Here is a 21,431-nt window from a genome sequence, read left to right on the forward strand (position 1 = left end):
TGGGAGAGAGAGAGACTGGGAGAGAGAGATATTGGGAGAGAGAGATACTGGGAGAGAGAGATACTGGGAGAGAGAGATACTGGGAGAGAGAGATACTGGGAGAGAGAGATACTGGGAGAGAGAGATATTGGGAGAGAGAGATATTGGGAGAGAGAGATACTGGGAGAGAGAGATACTGGGAGAGAGAGATATTGGGAGAGAGAGATATATTGGGAGAGAGAGATACTGGGAGAGAGAGATACTGGGAGAGAGAGATACTGGGAGAGAGAGATATTGGGAGAGAGAGATATTGGGAGAGAGAGAGAGATATTGGGAGAGAGAGAGAGATACTGGCAGAGAGAGAGAGATACTGGCAGAGAGAGAGAGATACTGGCAGAGAGAGAGAGATACTGGCAGAGAGAGAGAGATACTGGGAGAGAGAGAGATACTGGGAGAGAGAGACTGGGAGAGAGAGAGATATTGGGAGAGAGACTGTGAGAGAGAGAGACTGTGAGAGAGAGAGACTGTGAGAGAGAGAGATTGGGAGAGAGACTGGGAGAGAGATATTGGGAGAGATACTGGGAGAGCGAGATTGGGAGAGATTGGGAGAGAGAGAGATACTGGGAGAGAGAGATACTGAGAGAGATATTGGGAGAGAGACTGGGAGAGAGAGAGATACTGGGAGAGAGAGAGAGATACTGGGAGAGAGAGAGATACTGGGAGAGAGTGAGAGAGATACTGGGAGAGGTAGAGAGACTGGGAGAGGTAGAGAGACTGGGAGAGAGAGATATTGGGAGAGAGACTGTGAGAGAGAGAGAGATATTGGGAGAGAGAGAGATATTGGGAGAGAGAGAGATATTGGGAGAGTGACTGGGAGAGAGCGAGATACTGGGAGAGAGAGATACTGGGAGAGAGAGATACTAGGAGAGGGAGAGTGACTGGGAGAGAGAGATTGGGAGAGTGACTGGGAGAGAGAGACTGGGAGAGAGATAGATACTGGGAGAGAGAGAGATACTGGGAGAGAGAGAGATACTGAGAGAGATACTGGGAGAGAGAGAGATACTGAGAGAGACTGAGAGAGAGAGATATTGGGAGAGAGAGACTGGGAGAGAGAGATATTGGGAGAGAGAGACTGGGAGAGAGAGATATTGGGAGAGAGAGATACTGGGAGAGAGAGAGACTGGGAGAGAGAGAGAGACTGGGAGAGAGAGATATTGGGAGAGAGAGACTGGGAGAGAGAGATATTGGGAGAGAGAGACTGGGAGAGAGAGAGACTGGGAGAGAGAGATATGGGAGAGAGAGATATTGGGAGAGAGAGATACTGGGAGAGAGAGATATTGGGAGAGAGAGAGACTGGGAGAGAGAGAGACTGGGAGAGAGAGATATTGGGAGAGAGAGATATTGGGAGAGAGAGATACTGGGAGAGAGAGATATTGGGAGAGAGAGACTGGGAGAGAGAGATACTGGGAGAGAGAGATACTGGGAGAGAGAGATACTGGGAGAGAGAGATACTGGGAGAGAGAGATATTGGGAGAGAGAGATACTGGGAGAGAGAGAGATACTGGGAGAGAGAGATACTGGGAGAGAGAGATATTGGGAGAGAGAGATATTGGGAGAGAGAGATACTGGGAGAGAGAGATACTGGGAGAGCGAGATACTGGGAGAGAGAGATACTGGGAGAGAGAGAGATACTGGGAGAGAGAGAGATACTGGGAGAGAGAGATACTGGGAGAGAGAGATATTGGGAGAGAGAGATATTGGGAGAGAGAGGGAGAGAGAGATATTGGGAGAGAGAGATACTGGGAGAGAGAGAGATACTGGGAGAGAGAGAGGGAGAGAGAGATACTGGGAGAGAGAGATACTGGGAGAGAGAGATACTGGGAGAGAGAGATACTGGGAGAGAGAGATATTGGGAGAGAGAGATATTGGGAGAGAGAGAGATACTGGGAGAGAGAGATATTGGGAGAGAGAGATATTGGGAGAGAGAGATACTGGGAGAGAGAGATACTGGGAGAGAGAGATATTGGGAGAGAGAGAGAGATATTGGGAGAGAGAGAGAGATACTGGCAGAGAGAGAGATACTGGCAGAGAGAGAGATACTGGCAGAGAGAGAGATACTGGCAGAGAGAGAGATACTGGCAGAGAGAGAGAGATACTGGGAGAGAGAGAGATACTGGGAGAGAGAGACTGGGAGAGAGAGAGATATTGGGAGAGAGACTGTGAGAGAGAGAGAGACTGTGAGAGAGAGAGACTGTGAGAGAGAGAGATTGGGAGAGAGACTGGGAGAGAGATATTGGGAGAGATACTGGGAGAGCGAGATTGGGAGAGATTGGGAGAGAGAGAGATACTGGGAGAGAGAGATACTGAGAGAGATATTGGGAGAGAGAGATATTGGGAGAGAGAGACTGGGAGAGAGAGATATTGGGAGAGAGAGACTGGGAGAGAGAGATATTGGGAGAGAGAGATACTGGGAGAGAGAGAGACTGGGAGAGAGAGAGACTGGGAGAGAGAGATATTGGGAGAGAGAGAGATACTGAGAGAGACTGAGAGAGAGAGATATTGGGAGAGAGAGAGACTGGGAGAGAGAGATATTGGGAGAGAGAGACTGGGAGAGAGAGATATTGGGAGAGAGAGATACTGGGAGAGAGAGAGACTGGGAGAGAGAGAGACTGGGAGAGAGATATTGGGAGAGAGAGACTGGGAGAGAGAGATATTGGGAGAGAGAGACTGGGAGAGAGAGAGACTGGGAGAGAGAGATACTGGGAGAGAGAGATATTGGGAGAGAGAGATACTGGGAGAGAGAGATATTGGGAGAGAGAGAGACTGGGAGAGAGAGAGACTGGGAGAGAGAGAGATATTGGGAGAGAGAGATATTGGGAGAGAGAGATACTGGGAGAGAGAGATACTGGGAGAGAGAGATACTGGGAGAGAGAGATATTGGGAGAGAGATATTGGGAGAGAGATACTGGGAGAGAGAGAGAGAGATACTGGGAGAGAGAGAGATACTGGGAGAGAGAGATACTGGGAGAGAGAGATACTGGGAGAGAGAGAGATACTGGGAGAGAGAGATACTGGGAGAGAGAGATACTGGGAGAGAGAGATACTGGGAGAGAGAGATATTGGGAGAGAGAGAGGGAGAGAGAGATACTGGGAGAGAGAGATACTGGGAGAGAGAGATACTGGGAGAGAGAGATACTGGGAGAGAGAGATACTGGGAGAGAGAGAGATACTGGGAGAGAGATACTGGGAGAGAGAGAGATACTGGGAGAGAGAGAGATACTGGGAGAGAGAGAGATACTGGGAGAGAGAGAGATACTGGGAGAGAGAGATACTGGGAGAGAGAGATACTGGGAGAGAGAGATATTGGGAGAGAGAGAGATATTGGGAGAGAGAGAGATACTGGGAGAGAGAGATATTGGGAGAGAGAGATACTGGGAGAGAGAGATATTGGGAGAGAGAGATATTGGGAGAGAGATACTGGGAGAGAGAGATACTGGGAGAGAGAGATACTGGGAGAGAGAGATACTGGGAGAGAGAGATATTGGGAGAGAGAGATATTGGGAGAGAGAGAGATATTGGGAGAGAGAGAGATACTGGCAGAGAGAGAGATACTGGCAGAGAGAGAGAGATACTGGCAGAGAGAGAGAGATACTGGCAGAGAGAGAGAGATACTGGCAGAGAGAGAGAGATACTGGGAGAGAGAGAGATACTGGGAGAGAGAGACTGGGAGAGAGAGAGATATTGGGAGAGAGACTGTGAGAGAGAGACTGTGAGAGAGAGAGACTGTGAGAGAGAGAGATTGGGAGAGAGACTGGGAGAGAGATATTGGGAGAGATACTGGGAGAGCGAGATTGGGAGAGATTGGGAGAGAGAGAGATACTGGGAGAGAGAGATACTGAGAGAGATATTGGGAGAGAGAGATATTGGGAGAGAGAGACTGGGAGAGAGAGATATTGGGAGAGAGAGACTGGGAGAGAGAGAGACTGGGAGAGAGAGATATTGGGAGAGAGAGACTGGGAGAGAGAGAGACTGGGAGAGAGAGATACTGGGAGAGAGAGATATTGGGAGAGAGAGATACTGGGAGAGAGATATTGGGAGAGAGAGAGACTGGGAGAGAGAGAGACTGGGAGAGAGAGAGATATTGGGAGAGAGAGATACTGGGAGAGAGAGATACTGGGAGAGAGAGATACTGGGAGAGAGAGATATTGGGAGAGAGAGATATTGGGATACTGGGAGAGAGAGATACTGGGAGAGAGAGAGATACTGGGAGAGAGAGAGATACTGGGAGAGAGAGATACTGAGAGAGAGAGATACTGGGAGAGAGAGAGATACTGGGAGAGAGAGATACTGGGAGAGAGAGATACTGGGAGAGAGAGATACTGGGAGAGAGAGATATTGGGAGAGAGAGATATTGGGAGAGAGAGATACTGGGAGAGAGAGATACTGGGAGAGAGAGAGATACTGGGAGAGAGAGATACTGGGAGAGAGAGAGATACTGGGAGAGAGAGATAGGGAGAGAGATACTGGGAGAGAGAGATACTGGGAGAGAGAGATACTGGGAGAGAGAGAGATACTGGGAGAGAGAGAGATACTGGGAGAGAGAGATACTGGGAGAGATACTGGGAGAGAGAGATATTGGGAGAGAGAGATACTGGGAGAGATATTGGGGAGAGAGATACTGGGAGAGAGAGATATTGGGAGAGAGAGATACTGGGAGAGAGAGATATTGGGAGAGAGAGATATTGGGAGAGAGAGATACTGGGAGAGAGAGATACTGGGAGAGAGAGATACTGGGAGAGAGAGATACTGGGAGAGAGAGATATTGGGAGAGAGAGATATTGGGAGAGAGAGAGAGAGATATTGGGAGAGAGAGAGAGATACTGGCAGAGAGAGAGAGATACTGGCAGAGAGAGATACTGGCAGAGAGAGAGAGATACTGGCAGAGAGAGAGAGATACTGGCAGAGAGAGAGAGATACTGGGAGAGAGAGAGAGAGATACTGGGAGAGAGAGACTGGGAGAGAGAGAGATATTGGGAGAGAGACTGTGAGAGAGAGAGACTGGGAGAGAGAGACTGTGAGAGAGAGATTGGGAGAGAGACTGGGAGAGAGATATTGGGAGAGATACTGGGAGAGCGAGATTGGGAGAGATTGGGAGAGAGAGAGATACTGGGAGAGAGAGATACTGAGAGAGATATTGGGAGAGAGAGATATTGGGAGAGAGAGACTGGGAGAGAGAGATATTGGGAGAGAGAGACTGGGAGAGAGAGATATTGGGAGAGAGAGATACTGGGAGAGAGAGAGACTGGGAGAGAGAGAGACTGGGAGAGAGAGATATTGGGAGAGAGAGATACTGAGAGAGACTGAGAGAGAGAGATATTGGGAGAGAGAGACTGGGAGAGAGAGGGAGAGATTGGGAGAGAGAGACTGGGAGAGAGAGATATTGGGAGAGAGAGATACTGGGAGAGAGAGAGACTGGGAGAGAGAGAGACTGGGAGAGAGAGATATTGGGAGAGAGAGACTGGGAGAGAGAGACTGGGAGAGAGAGAGACTGGGAGAGAGAGAGACTGGGAGAGAGAGATACTGGGAGAGAGAGATACTGGGAGAGAGAGATATTGGGAGAGAGAGAGACTGGGAGAGAGAGAGACTGGGAGAGAGAGAGATAGTGGGAGAGAGAGATATTGGGAGAGAGAGATACTGGGAGAGAGAGATATTGGGAGAGAGAGACTGGGAGAGAGAGATATTGGGAGAGAGAGACTGGGAGAGAGAGATATTGGGAGAGAGATATTGGGAGAGAGAGAGACTGGGAGAGAGAGATATTGGGAGAGAGAGATATTGGGAGAGAGAGATACTGGGAGAGAGAGATACTGGGAGAGAGAGATATTGGGAGAGAGAGATATTGGGAGAGAGAGATACTGGGAGAGAGAGATACTGGGAGAGAGAGATACTGGGAGAGAGAGATACTGGGAGAGAGAGATACTGGGAGAGAGAGATATTGGGAGAGAGAGAGATACTGGGAGAGAGAGATACTGGGAGAGAGAGATACTGGGAGAGAGAGATATTGGGAGAGAGAGATATTGGGAGAGAGAGATACTGGGAGAGAGACTGTGAGAGAGAGAGACTGTGAGAGAGAGAGACTGTGAGAGAGAGAGATTGGGAGAGAGACTGGGAGAGAGATATTGGGAGAGATACTGGGAGAGCGAGATTGGGAGAGATTGGGAGAGAGAGAGATACTGGGAGAGAGAGATACTGAGAGAGATATTGGGAGAGAGACTGGGAGAGAGAGAGATACTGGGAGATAGAGAGAGATACTGGGAGAGAGAGAGATACTGGGAGAGAGTGAGAGAGATACTGGGAGAGGTAGAGAGACTGGGAGAGGTAGAGAGACTGGGAGAGAGAGATATTGGGAGAGAGACTGTGAGAGAGAGAGATATTGGGAGAGAGAGAGATATTGGGAGAGAGACTGGGAGAGAGCGAGATACTGGGAGAGAGAGATACTGGGAGAGAGAGATACTAGGAGAGGGAGAGTGACTGGGAGAGAGAGATTGGGAGAGAGACTGGGAGAGAGAGAGATACTGGGAGAGAGAGAGAGATACTGGGAGAGAGAGAGAGATACTGGGAGAGAGTGAGAGAGATACTGGGAGAGATAGAGATACTGAGAGAGACTGAGAGAGAGAGATATTGGGAGAGAGAGACTGGGAGAGAGAGATATTGGGAGAGAGAGACTGGGAGAGAGAGATATTGGGAGAGAGAGATACTGGGAGAGAGAGAGACTGGGAGAGAGAGAGACTGGGAGAGAGAGATATTGGGAGAGAGAGACTGGGAGAGAGAGATATTGGGAGAGAGAGACTGGGAGAGAGAGATACTGGGAGAGAGAGATACTGGGAGAGAGAGATATTGGGAGAGAGAGATACTGGGAGAGAGAGATATTGGGAGAGAGAGAGACTGGGAGAGAGAGAGACTGGGAGAGAGAGAGATATTGGGAGAGAGAGATATTGGGAGAGAGAGATACTGGGAGAGAGAGATATTGGGAGAGAGAGACTGGGAGAGAGAGATATTGGGAGAGAGAGACTGGGAGAGAGAGATATTGGGAGAGAGAGACTGGGAGAGAGAGCGACTGGGAGAGAGAGAGACTGGGAGAGAGAGAGACTGGGAGAGAGAGAGACTGGGAGAGAGAGATATTGGGAGAGAGATATTGGGAGAGAGATACTGGGAGAGAGAGATACTGGGAGAGAGAGATACTGGGAGAGAGAGATACTGGGAGAGAGAGATACTGGGAGAGAGAGATATTGGGAGAGAGAGATATTGGGAGAGAGAGATACTGGGAGAGAGAGATATTGGGAGAGAGAGATATTGGGAGAGAGAGATACTGGGAGAGAGAGATACTGGGAGAGAGAGAGATACTGGGAGAGAGAGATACTGGGAGAGAGAGAGATACTGGGAGAGAGAGAGATACTGGGAGAGAGAGAGAGATACTGGGAGAGAGAGATACTGGGAGAGAGAGATACTGGGAGAGAGAGATACTGGGAGAGAGAGATACTGGGAGAGAGAGATATTGGGAGAGAGAGATATTGGGAGAGAGAGATACTGGGAGAGAGAGATACTGGGAGAGAGAGAGATACTGGGAGAGAGAGATACTGGGAGAGAGAGAGATACTGGGAGAGAGAGAGATACTGGGAGAGAGAGAGATACTGGGAGAGAGAGAGATACTGGGAGAGAGAGATACTGGGAGAGAGAGATATTGGGAGAGAGAGATATTGGGAGAGAGAGAGATACTGGGAGAGAGAGATATTGGGAGAGAGAGATACTGGGAGAGAGAGATATTGGGAGAGAGAGATACTGGGAGAGAGAGATACTGGGAGAGAGAGAGACTGGGAGAGAGAGATACTGGGAGAGAGAGATACTGGGAGAGAGAGATACTGGGAGAGAGAGATACTGGGAGAGAGAGATATTGGGAGAGAGAGATATTGGGAGAGAGAGATACTGGGAGAGAGAGATACTGGGAGAGAGAGATACTGGGAGAGAGATACTGGGAGAGAGAGATACTGGGAGAGAGAGATACTGGGAGAGAGAGATACTGGGAGAGAGAGATATTGGGAGAGAGAGATACTGGGAGAGAGATATTGGGAGAGAGAGATATTGGGAGAGAGAGATATTGGGAGAGAGAGATACTGGGAGAGAGAGATACTGAGAGAGATATTGGGAGAGAGATATTGGGAGAGAGACTGGGAGAGAGAGAGATACTGGGAGAGAGAGAGAGATACTGGGAGAGAGAGAGAGATACTGGGAGAGAGTGAGAGAGATACTGGGAGAGGTAGAGAGACTGGGAGAGGTAGAGAGACTGGGAGAGAGAGATATTGGGAGAGAGACTGTGAGAGAGAGATATTGGGAGAGAGAGAGATATTGGGAGAGAGACTGGGAGAGAGAGAGATATTGGGAGAGTGACTGGGAGAGAGCGAGATACTGGGAGAGAGAGATACTGGGAGAGAGAGATACTAGGAGAGGGAGAGTGACTGGGAGAGAGAGATTGGGAGAGTGACTGGGAGAGAGAGACTGGGAGAGAGATAGATACTGGGAGAGAGAGAGATACTGAGAGAGATACTGGGAGAGAGAGAGATACTGAGAGAGACTGAGAGAGAGAGATATTGGGAGAGAGAGACTGGGAGAGAGAGATATTGGGAGAGAGAGACTGGGAGAGAGAGATATTGGGAGAGAGAGATACTGGGAGAGAGAGAGACTGGGAGAGAGAGAGACTGGGAGAGAGAGATATTGGGAGAGAGAGACTGTGAGAGAGAGATACTGGGAGAGAGAGACATTGGGAGAGAGAGATATTGGGAGAGAGAGATACTGGGAGAGAGAGATATTGGGAGAGAGAGAGACTGGGAGAGAGAGAGACTGGGAGAGAGAGAGACTGGGAGAGAGAGAGATATTGGGAGAGAGAGATATTGGGAGAGAGAGAGATACTGGGAGAGAGAGATATTGGGAGAGAGAGACTGGGAGAGAGAGATATTGGGAGAGAGAGACTGGGAGAGAGAGATATTGGGAGAGAGAGAGAGTGGGAGAGAGAGAGACTGGGAGAGAGAGAGACTGGGAGAGAGAGATATTGGGAGAGAGAGATACTGGGAGAGAGAGATACTGGGAGAGAGAGATATTGGGAGAGAGAGATATTGGGAGAGAGAGATACTGGGAGAGAGAGATACTGGGAGAGAGAGAGATACTGGGAGAGAGAGATATTGGGAGAGAGAGATACTGGGAGAGAGAGATACTGGGAGAGAGAGATACTGGGAGAGAGAGATATTGGGAGAGAGAGATACTGGGAGAGAGAGAGATACTGGGAGAGAGAGAGATACTGGGAGAGAGAGATACTGGGAGAGAGAGAGATACTGGGAGAGAGAGAGATACTGGGAGAGAGAGATACTGGGAGAGAGAGATATTGGGAGAGAGAGATATTGGGAGAGAGAGATATTGGGAGAGAGAGATACTGGGAGAGAGAGATACTGGGAGAGAGAGAGATACTGGGAGAGAGAGATATTGGGAGAGAGAGATACTGGGAGAGAGATACTGGGAGAGAGAGATACTGGGAGAGAGAGATACTGGGAGAGAGAGAGATACTGGGAGAGAGAGAGATACTGGGAGAGAGAGATACTGGGAGAGAGAGATACTGGGAGAGAGAGAGATACTGGGAGAGAGAGAGATACTGGGAGAGAGAGATACTGGGAGAGAGAGATATTGGGAGAGAGAGATACTGGGAGAGAGAGATACTGGGAGAGAGAGATACTGGGAGAGAGAGAGATACTGGGAGAGAGAGAGATACTGGGAGAGAGAGATACTGGGAGAGAGAGATACTGGGAGAGAGAGATACTGGGAGAGAGAGATACTGGGAGAGAGAGATACTGGGAGAGAGAGATACTGGGAGAGAGAGATACTGGGAGAGAGAGAGATGTTGGGAGAGAGAGAGATACTGGGAGAGAGAGATACTGGGAGAGAGAGATACTGGGAGAGAGAGATACTGGGAGAGAGAGATACTGGGAGAGAGATACTGGGAGAGAGAGATATTGGGAGAGAGAGATACTGGGAGAGAGAGATACTGGGAGAGAGAGATACTGGGAGAGAGAGATACTGGGAGAGAGAGATACTGGGAGAGAGAGATACTGGGAGAGAGAGATACTGGGAGAGAGAGAGATACTGGGAGAGAGAGAGATACTGGGAGAGAGAGATACTGGGAGAGAGAGATACTGGGAGAGAGAGATATTGGGAGAGAGAGATACTGGGAGAGAGATACTGGGAGAGAGAGATACTGGGAGAGAGAGATACTGGGAGAGAGAGATATTGGGAGAGAGAGATACTGGGAGAGAGAGATATTGGGAGAGAGAGATACTGGGAGAGAGAGATACTGGGAGAGAGAGATACTGGGAGAGAGAGATACTGGGAGAGAGAGATACTGGGAGAGAGAGATACTGGGAGAGAGAGAGATACTGGGAGAGAGAGATACTGGGAGAGAGAGATACTGGGAGAGAGATACTGGGAGAGAGATACTGGGAGAGAGAGATATTGGGAGAGAGAGATACTGGCTGGGAGAGAGAGATATTGGGAGAGAGAGATATTGGGAGAGAGAGATATTGGGAGAGAGAGATATTGGGAGAGGGGGAGAAGCTGCTTTAGCACTATCTTTGGATTGTCCTCTGGCTCCTTGTTTTGGCTTCAAGAACTTCATGTATTCATCTCACTCTGTAACTCGGTCTCCTCGTTTTGACCTGTAGCAAAGGGGAGCTTAATAAATGGTATATAAATATACCGGTTTTGAAGTTGATCAATCATCACAGTTACCAATAGTTAGTTCACTGATGGTATTGCATAACAATGTTTTGTGATTATCAGCCCAATGTTAATGTGGCTACTACTAATGGAACAAGAATCAGGACACAGCAGATTTGGGGTCAATTCAGAATTGAGTTGTGAATTGCTATTTAATTCCAATGAATTCACTGTTCAAGTCAAGTCAAATTCAATGCAATTCATTCAAATGGCGAATGTCCTCTACACGTCACTATACACATCTTTGCTTGAAATGCCGGGGTTTCATACTCAGCGTTTCATCTAGTACGAATTGACAGCACGCCATTGAGGAAGGGAATAATCCTATCAGACCACACACGTGTGTTTGGCGATAGCTGTTCATCAGAGGCGGGGACGGTCCAAAATGAACGAATGGCGTGAACAAACGCGAGCGTGCGTTTAGAAGGCGCCTTCTCAATATGGACGAGCCTAGTATGTTGTTGCTTACTGCACACGTTTCTTTCCCTGAACAGTATGTTCTAAATAGTATGTAGTGTGGTTCGTACATTCAGTACCCAGTGGCACATAAAAAAATGTATTTTATAAAACACAAGGGCTCATACATCCAGGTTTCTTTGTGATTGCGAGCCAGTGTAAGGAGTGCGTGTATGTGTGAGGAATGAATGAGTGTGTGTGTCCAGCTCACTAAAGCCCGAAGGGAAGTGGCTTGCGTGCCAAGACAGCACAGTGCAGAGCCAGAAGTGCCTCTCAGGGCTCCCAAGGGGCAGGTGGAGGTCAGGTGTTACACAGAAAAGGTCACAGGGCAATGTGGAACAGAACTGCTCTCACATATCACACCTACCAGGTGATGGTGGGGGGTGTGTGTGTGTGTGTGTGTGTGTGTGTGTGTGTGTGTGTGTGTGTGTGTGTGTGTGTGTGTGTGTGTGTGTGTGTGTGTGTGTGTGTGCCTCCAGAAACCATCAGTGTATCTGCAGGGAGACTGTAACCTTGGTCAGCATCAGACTTAGAGGGCTCTCACATACAACATTTTTTTTCTTGAGAGGGTGTGTGTGTGTGATAGAGAGAGGAAGAAAGAAGAGAGTGTTTGTGGGTGCTTGTATGGGGTTAACAGGGGTTTAACACCAACTACATCAGCAGTGTAGCTCTGATCAGCTCATTTAAAGCTTAACATTACTTATTTATAATCACCACATATCCTCATCTGTTATGCATATATATATACCTATTCATAACAATTTAACCTATATCATATTCTTACTGTCATGGTGGGTGACTATTAAAGAGATCAAGTGCTTATTTCAGGTGTATTAAGGCGTGACGACCATCTTTGATTACGATGGACTGTGCAGTGCCTCTTCAAATAACACACACACACACACACACACACCCACAAAGACACACTCCTTATACTGTGCGTGAAAAACAAAGCACTGACCTCTTTCCCCACCTCATCTCCATGACATAATTGCCTATCTTTTTAATGATGACCTTCCTCTGGCAAACCCCTCGCTTTTCCTCTTCTTCTCTCTCTTGTCCTCTCTTCGTGTCTGTCTGTAATCCTCCCCCCACGCTGGAGCAGGGGAGGGGAGGGGAGAAAGAGGGAGTGTTGATTCATTCATTTCTTGAGCACGTCCTCTGAAAAGCGCTTCCCGTTTGCAACACTGTCCAACAAGACACGTGCTTTTCCTCGTGTTGCTCTCCACTTCCACCATATGTTCAATGGACGTCCCGTTTTACATGCACAGTGTGTTCATGGGCGGACTTAACCCAGCTGTTATTGCACAAGTAGAGATGCCCCACTTCACAAAACGATAACGTTGTCTCCCTCCATTCGTTTAGCACCAGTGAACTCTCCCGTGGACGTCTCAACAGTACTTTCCTTTGCATCACTGGATTCCCCCCTCTACGACAGGGCAGTGCTTCACTCCAGCCAGGCTGTGTCATGTCTCCATTAGAATGGATCCAGTGATACGCTAGGGGGTCACAGCAGCAGATGGTGAAACTGGTTGACAGGATGTACCTGCTCTCTCGGTGATGAACCAGGTTCCCTCTAGAAGAGGATGCTAATTGCTAATAAGAGCTAGATTGACTGGTGGGGCGAGTGTGGATGGCCTGTGTCTCGGGCTCTCCCGGGCACTTAGCGATAGACAGTTAGCAATAGACGTATTGTGCCGACAATGTGAAAGGCTTGTGTGTGTTATGTGTCCATATGAATGTGTTACAGTAGCTGATGCAGAGTGTGGTGTGAGACTAAAAGTTATAAATGTGTGTGTGTGCCTGTCTCTTTGTCTGTAATGTGTATATACTTTGCCAGCATTTCAGTTTCTGTGAGCATGTACATTGTCTTGTCTAATCCCATGTAACTCTTTTCATCCCTCGCTCTCGCTCTCTCTGTCTCTCTCGCTCTCTCTGTCTCTCTCGCTCGCTCTGTCTCTCTCGCTCGCTCTGTCTCTCTCGCTCGCTCTGTCTCTCTCGCTCGCTCTGTCTCTCTCGCTCGCTCTGTCTCTCTCGCTCGCTCTGTCTCTCTCGCTCTCTGTCTCTCTCGCTCTCTCTGTCTCTCTCGCTCTCTGTCTCTCTCGCTCGCTCTGTCTCTCTCGCTCTCTGTCTCTCTCGCTCTCTCTGTCTCTCTCGCTCGCTCTGTCTCTCTCGCTCGCTCTGTCTCTCTCGCTCGCTCTGTCTCTCTCGCTCGCTCTGTCTCTCTCGCTCGCTCTGTCTCTCTCGCTCGCTCTGTCTCTCTCGCTCGCTCTGTCTCGCTCGCTCGCTCTGTCTCTCTCGCTCGCTCTGTCTCTCTCGCTCGCTCTGTCTCTCTCGCTCGCTCTGTCTCTCTCGCTCGCTCTGTCTCTCTCGCTCGCTCTGTCTCGCTCGCTCGCTCTGTCTCGCTCGCTCGCTCTGTCTCGCTCGCTCTGTTTCTCTCGCTCGCTCTGTTTCTCTCGCTCGCTCTGTCTCTCTCGCTCTCTGTCTCTCTCGCTCTCTCTGTCTCTCTCGCTCTCTCTGTCTCTCTCGCTCGCTCTGTCTCTCTCGCTCTCTCTGTCTCTCTCGCTCGCTCTGTCTCTCTCGCTCGCTCTGTCTCTCTCGCTCGCTCTGTCTCTCTCGCTCGCTCTGTCTCTCTCGCTCGCTCTGTCTCTCTCGCTCGCTCTGTCTCTCTCGCTCGCTCTGTCTCTCTCGCTCGCTCTGTCTCTCCAGATTATTGCATATCAGCCATATGGGCTATCAGTGGATTGGTGGGCATACGGAGTGCTGCTCTACGAAATGTTGGCAGGACAGGTGAGTGTGTCCCCCACCTCTCTCCACACACAGACAAACACACACCGAGACGCACTCGTGCAAATCCTTCAGGTTTCTAGATAAAGACACAGCCGGGTCACCTTCACACTGATTTACAGTAATCCTGTCTCATGAGAACGAAAGCACACACTCACGCACACTGTCGTCACCCATCTGCCCTCCTCTCCCTGGGACATGGAGTCATTTTGGACATTTTCGCCCCCACACCTTCTCTCATGCCTGTGTATGTATTCCCAGCCTGGTCTCATAGACTAGACGTAACATGGTAAACTAAATCCGGGACACCCAAATTAGTATGATATGTTACGTTTGGTATGGTTACTTAAGGCAAAAATGAAAGTACACTGGTTGGTCAGGGTAGATGGGTGGGTGTATAACACGAACGTCTAGCAACCCAAAGGTTGCAAGTTCAAATCTCATCATGGACAACTTAGCTAATTTTAGCTAATTAGCAACTTTTCAACTACTTAATACTTTTTAGCTACTTTGCAACTACTTAGTATGTTAGCTAACCTTAACCCTAACCTTAACCCTTCCCCTAACCACCCTTAAAACCACTCCTCAACATAGCCCTAACCTTAACTCCTAGCCTAGGTAACGAAGCCACCTAGATAGAATTCGTAACACATCATACGTTCTGCAAGTTCATAATATATTGTACATTCTGAAAATTCGTAACATATTGTACGTTTTGCAAATTCGTAACATATTGTACGTTTTGCAAATTCGTAACATATAATGCGAATTGTAATTCGTAACATATCATAAGAAATGTAGTGTCTCAGATTTCCGGACAGAATAATATGAAATGCTTTGAGACCAGGTTGATATTCTGTGCCCTAAACCCTTTATACTTATGGGAATTGGCCTATATGAATAGGGCTAAATTGTAATGTTTCTTACAGAAGAAATATGAAAGCATATGCATAACCATGGTAGCAGTTGAAAGGGAACAGTTTGGAGATTATGGGGAAATTATTAGACCAAAGTTGAGGACACAACAGTCCTCCTGACATATGGGTGCATTCAGGTGCGCGTGATGCGGTGAATTCTCTTCACAATAGATGAACATCAAACATAGGGGCGGCAGGGTAGCCTAGTGGTTAGAGCGTTGGACTAGTAACCGGAAGGTTGCAAGTTCAAACCCCCGAGCTGTCGTTCTGCCCCTGAACAGGCAGTTAACCCACTGTTCCTAGGCCGTCATTGAAAATAAGAATTTGTTCTTAACTCACTTGCCGAGTTAAATAAAGGTTAAAAAATATATTTTAAAAATAGTGATCATAAACGTTGACGCTGTGTATGACATGAGTATAATTGATGTGGAAATGTGAAGTGCACATTTGGACTCACAGGCTTGGTTGTGTGACATAAAAGCGTTATTTACTATAATTCTCAACGTCTCATCTTTCAAAATCCATAGTCCTCTTAATTTCCAGCTTTTCCCTCACTCGGACAATAAAACAGCTGCCCAACTACCTTGGAGGGATGGGGGCACCTTGTTGTCGTGCGCGGTGCTCAAGTTCAGAACCCGTACAGCGCTGTGAAGCTCTGGCGCCATGTAGAGCATGTTACTGTAGAGCATGTAGAGCATGTTACTGTAGAGCATGTTACTGTTCAGCATGTTACTGTAGAGCATGTTACTGTAGAGCATGTAGAGCATGTTACTGTAGAGCATGTTACTGTAGAGCATGTAGAGCATGTTACTGTAGAGCATGTTACTGTAGAGCATGTTACTGTAGAGCATGTTACTGTAGAGCATGTAGAGCATGTTACTGTAGAGCATGTTACTGTAGAGCATGTAGAGCATGTTACTGTAGAGCATGTTACTGTAGAGCATGTTACTGTAGAGCATGTTACTGTAGAGCATGTAGAGCATGTTACTGTAGAGCATGTAGAGCATGTTACTGTAGAGCATGTTACTGTGGAGCATGTTACTGTGGAGCATGTTACTGTAGAGCATGTTACTGTAGAGCATGTTACTGTAGAGCATGTTACTGTAGAGCATGTTACTGTAGAGCATGTTACTGTGGAGCCACTGTGTTCCAATCTGGCTCCTATGGCTCCTCCTCCCATTAGCCACTGTGTTCCAATCTGGCTCCTATGGCTCCTCCTCCCATTAGCCACTGTGTTCCAATCTGGCTCCTATGGCTCCTCCTCCCATTAGCCACTGTGTTCCAATCTGCCATTTTCAGCCCGTGTCCATTACCGTCCCAACCATCAATAACTCAAAAAGTTAGTTAGTTGACTGGCTAAGCTAACAGATAGTCTGGGTGTGCGTCCCAAATGGCAGCATATGTAGCGTACTACCTTTTGACCAGAGCCCTACTACCAGTGGAGGCTGGTGGGAGGATCGATAGGAGGATGGGCTGATTGTGATGGCTGGAATGGAGTCAAACGTGTGGTTTCCATGATGTGTTTGATACCATTCCATTAATTCCATTCCAGCCATTATTTCTATTTAATTTATTTAACCTTTTATTTAACTAGGCAAGTCAGTTAAGAACAAATTCTTATTTACAATGACGGCCTACCCCGGTCAAACCCGGGCGACGCTGGGCCAATTGTGCGCCGCCCTATGGGACTCCCAATCACGCCCGGATGTGATGCAGCCTGGATTCGAACCAGTGACACCTTGCGTTGAGATGCAGTGTCTTAGACCAATGCGCCACTCGGGAGCCCATCCTCCTATGGCTCCTCCCACCAGCCTACACTGTACACTACATATGGTATAGCCATATAGGGCGCCATTTGAGATGCGGCCAGGGCTAACTCCCTGCTGCCGTGTTCAGGAGGTGTGATGGGTTTGTTCACTCCCTGTGTGTCTGGGGCGCCAGTGGCCAGGAGCTTCATCCCGTCCCGTTCACTGGGCAGAAACAGACAGCGCGATGAACGAGCAGCAGCCCAGCCATCCACTGAGAGAAGTCCCTGGGGCAGGAAAATGTTGTTAGCAACTTTGGGTTTTTATACCCCTTTTACAGTACACACTCACAGGCCCAAAGTAGTTCATTTGGCTTATATGACCTCAGGATTGTAGGGGGGTTGAGTGTGTGTTTCCCTCTCAAGAGGGTGTTCAGTGCAGTGTACTGTATATCAGATAAAGAGAGCAGAAAGCAACCTAGGTATCTCTTGCCAAAGGGTTTAGTCTAGTGGAAATGAAAAATAATACATTTATGAAGTGCCACAATGCACACATTATGGTTAGTAATGATAGAGGTGGAGGGAGAAAATAGCTGGACCATCTCGTCCATTTGCCTCCCAGCTGGCAATTTTTGTCTGGAACTTGTTTCTTGCACTCTCTACGCTCTAGATCTCTTTCGTTGATTTTTATCTTCCGTTTTGTAACTTTCTCTCTCTCTCTCTCTGTCTCTCTCTCTCTGTCTCTCTCTCTCTGTCTCTCTCTCTCTCTCTCTCTCTCTCTCTGTCTCACTCGCTCTCTCTGTCTCGCTCGCTCTCTCTGTCTCGCTCGCTCTCTCTGTCTCGCTCGCTCTCTCTGTCTCGCTCGCTCTCTCTGTCTCGCTCGCTCTCTCTGTCTCGCTCGCTCTCTCTGTCTCGCTCGCTCTCTCTGTCTCGCTCGCTCTCTCTGTCTCGCTCGCTCTCTCTGGCTCTCTCTCTGGCTCTCTCTGTCTCGCTCGCTCTCTCTGGCTCTCTCTCTGGCTCTCTCTGTCTCGCTCGCTCTCTCTGGCTCTCTCTCTGGCTCTCTCTCTCTGTCTCGCTCGCTCTCTCTGGCTCTCTCTCTGGCTCTCTCTCTCTGTCTCGCTCGCTCTCTCTGGCTCTCTCTCTGGCTCTCTCTCTCTGTCTCGCGGCTCTCTCTCTGGCTCTCTCTCTCTGTCTCGCTCGCTCTCTCTGGCTCTCTCTCTGGCTCTCTCTGTCTCGCTCGCTCTCTCTGGCTCTCTCTCTGGCTCTCTCTCATCTCTCTCCTCTCTCTCCTCTCTCTCATCTCTCTCATCTCTCTCATCTCTCTCATCTCTCTCATCTCTCTCATCTCTCTTGCTCTCTCTCGCTCTCTCTCGCTCTCTCTCGCTCTCTCTCGCTCTCTCTCGCTCTCTCTCACTCTCTCTCACTCTCTTTGTCTCTCTCGCTCTTTCTGTCTCTCTCGCTCTCCCTCTCTCTCCTCGCTCTCCCTCGCTCTCCCTCGCTCTCCCCGCTCTCATCTCTCTCCTCTCTCTCCTCTCTCTGTCTCTCTCTCTCGCTCTGTCTCTCTCTCTCGCTCTCTCGCTCTCTCACTCTCTCTCGCTCTCTCACTCTCTCTCGCTCTCTCACTCTCTCTCGCTCTCTCACTCTCTCTCGCTCTCTCACTCTCTCTCGCTCTCTCACTCTCTCTCGCTCTCTCACTCTCTCTCGCTCTCTCACTCGCTCTCTCTGTCTCGCTCGCTCTCTCTGTCTCTCTCCTCTCTCTCTCTCTCTCTCCCTCTCTCTCCTCTCTCTCCTCTCTCTCTCTCCTCTCTCTCTCTCTCTCTCTCTCTCTCTCTCTCTCTCTCTCTCTCTCTCTGTCTCTCTCTCTGTCTCTCTCTCTGTCTCTCTCTCTGTCTCTCTCTCTGTCTCTGTCTCTCTCTCTGTCTGTCTCTCTGTCTCTCTGTGTCTCTGTCTCCGTCTCTGTCTCCGTCTCTGTCTCTGTCGCTCTCGCTCTCGCTCTCGCTCCTCTCTCTCTCCTCTCTCTCTCTCTCTCTCTCTCTGTCTCTCTCTGTCTCTCTCTGTCTCTCTCTGTCTCTCTCTGTCTCTCTCTCTTGTATCTCGTCTCTCACGTCTCTCATCTCTCAGTCGCTCTCTCTGTCTCGCTCGCTCTCTCTGTCTCGCTCGCTCTCTCTGTCTCGCTCGCTCTCTCTGTCTCGCTCGCTCTCTCTGTCTCGCTCGCTCTCTCTGTCTCTCTCTCTGTCTCTCTCTCTGGCTCTCTCTCTGGCTCTCTCCCTGGCTCTCTCTCTCATCTCTCTCCTCTCTCCTCTCCCTCTCTCTCCCTCGCTCTCCCTCGCTCTCCCTCGCTCTCCCTCGCTCTCCCCCGCTCTCCCCGCTCTCCCTCCTCTCTCTCATCTCTCTCTCTCTCTCTCTCTCTCTCTCTCTCTCTCTCTCTCTCTCTCTCTCTCTCTCTCTCTCTCTCCTCTCCCTCTCTCTCCTCTCTCTCCCTTGCTCTCCCTTGCTCTCCCTCGCTCTCCCCCGCTCTCCCCGCTCTCCCTCTCTCTCTCTCTCTCTCTCTCTCTCTCTCTCTCTCTCTCTCTGTCTCTCTGTCTCTCTGTCTCTCTGTCTCTCTGTCTCTCTGTCTCTCTGTCTCTCTGTCTCTGTCTCTGTCTCTCTCTGTCTCTGTCTCTCTGTCTCTGTCTCTGTCTCTGTCTCTGTCTCTCTCTCTCTCTGTCTCTCTCTCTCTCTCTCTCTCTCTCTCTCTCTCTCTTCTCTCTCTCTCTCTCTCTCTCTGTCTCTCTCTCTCTCTCTCTCTCTCTCTCTCTCTCTCTCTCTCTCTCTCTCTCTCTCTCTCTCTCTCTCTCTCTCTCTCTCTCTCTCTCTCTCTCTCTCTCTCTCTCTGTCTCTCTGTCTCTCTGTCTCTCTGTCTCTCTGTCTCTCTGTCTCTCTGTCTCTCTGTCTCTCTCTCTCTTCTCTCTGTCTCTCTGTCTCTCTCTCTCAACAAGCCACCATAACAACCCTTATTCAGTTGTATTACTGGACTGGGAAAGGATAGAATATACACACATCCAATGGCTTTGAGCAGGCGCCTTGGTACCGAAGTGTAAATGGTTCATGAAGAAAATTCTTCCAAGTGTGTTATTTTTTATTACAATATTTGGAACTTTAGACCATTGAAGGGTTAACATAGTTAGTTGAAGGTTAGTTCATGTTTATTCTGTTTTTGGACCGATAATGCCCCTGGCAACAACCTTTTGGACTTCATTTTCCCCCGCAATACTCTGTTCAAATAGGCTTGGAATCCCCTGCCGAGCTGTTTTAAGCAGTCCTGTGAGGCCCGCTCTTCTGGCTGTTTGTGTAGCCAGCATTACATTTCTAATCGTCTTTGTTCTCCTAAAATTCCATTAAGGCTGACTTTTTATAAAGTTGACATTTGCAATTCACACTCTACTAAACTGGGTCCTGTTTAGAAACGACCCCTGAAAAATAGCTGTGACATTAAGATACCAGATAGATTATCATGAATTTACCCGTTTGATTAAATGTGAAGGTCGAAATGGCTGATAAGACATGTTTTAGGTCATTACAGATGTACTACATATTCTGATGTGTTAACGTTTACATGATATAGTCAACTTTTTACACCATGTATATAGCATTCTCAACCTATTTACACCATGTATATAACATTCTCAACCTATTTACACCATGTATATAACATTCTCAACCTATTTACAAAACGTATATAACATTCTCAACCTATTTACAAAATGTATATAACATTCTCAACCTATTTACACCATGTATATAACATTCTCAACCTATTTACACCATGTATATAACATTCTCAACCTATTTACAAAATGTATGTAACATTCTCAACCTATTTACAACATGTATATAACATTCTCAACCTATTTACACCATGTATATAACATTCTCAACCTATTTACAAAATGTATGTAACATTCTCAACCTATTTACACCATGTATATAACATTCTCAACCTATTTACACCATGTATATAACATTCTCAACCTATTTACAACATGTATATAACATTCTCAACCTATTTACAACATGTATATAACATTCTCAACCTATTTACACCATGTATATAACATTCTCAACCTATTTACAAAATGTATATAACATTCTCAACCTATTTACACCATGTATATAACATTCTCAACCTATTTACAACATGTATATAACATTCTCAACCTATTTACAACGTGTATATAACATTCTCAACCTATTTACAACATGTATATAACATTCTCAACCTATTAACAACATGTATATAACATTATCAACCTATTAACAACATGTATATAACATTATCAACCTATTTACAACATGTATATAACATTCTCAACCTATTTACACCATGTATATAACATTCTCAACCTATTTACACCATGTATATAACATTCTCAACCTATTTACACCATGTATATAACATTCTCAACCTATTTACACCATGTATATAACATTCTCAACCTATTTACAAAATGTATATAACATTCTCAACCTATTTACACCATGTATATAACATTCTCAACCTATTTACAAAATGTATATAACATTCTCAACCTATTTACACCATGTATATAACATTTTCAACCTATTTACAACGTATATAACATTCCCAACCTATTTACAACGTGTACATAACATTCCCAACCTATTTACAACGTGTACATAACATTCGCAACATATTTACAACATACATATAACGTTCTATATAACGTGTTGTTCCC

The 21,431-nt window shown here is 47.6% G+C and overlaps 1 protein-coding gene and 1 long non-coding RNA gene across 4 annotated transcripts in view; one reads left to right on the top strand and one right to left on the bottom strand.

The window, feature by feature from the left end:
• The window catches only part of LOC118364978 (protein kinase C alpha type), a 251,842-nt gene that overhangs the window by 206,783 nt on the left and 23,628 nt on the right, over nucleotides 1-21,431 (top strand). Inside the window, exon 14 of the mRNA XM_035746840.2 lies at nucleotides 13,957-14,037. Coding sequence (XP_035602733.2) covers nucleotides 13,957-14,037 — 81 coding nt within the window. The remainder of the gene's footprint in view (nucleotides 1-13,956; nucleotides 14,038-21,431) is intronic.
• Nucleotides 20,028-21,428, bottom strand: LOC127914462 (uncharacterized). Of its 3 annotated transcripts, none has more exons than XR_008088479.1 (4): nucleotides 21,048-21,428; nucleotides 20,738-20,799; nucleotides 20,645-20,675; nucleotides 20,028-20,520 (listed from the first exon to the last, which is right to left on the bottom strand). It is a non-coding gene; the product is annotated as an uncharacterized LOC127914462 (long non-coding RNA). The 3 variants fall into 3 exon arrangements; XR_008088477.1 differs by having other exon boundaries at nucleotides 20,645-20,706; XR_008088478.1 differs by lacking the exon at nucleotides 20,738-20,799 and having other exon boundaries at nucleotides 20,645-20,706; nucleotides 21,017-21,428.

The sequence above is a fragment of the Oncorhynchus keta genome, chromosome 32 (assembly GCF_023373465.1).
Source record: "Oncorhynchus keta strain PuntledgeMale-10-30-2019 chromosome 32, Oket_V2, whole genome shotgun sequence".
In the NCBI taxonomy this organism is placed as follows: domain Eukaryota; kingdom Metazoa; phylum Chordata; class Actinopteri; order Salmoniformes; family Salmonidae; genus Oncorhynchus; species Oncorhynchus keta.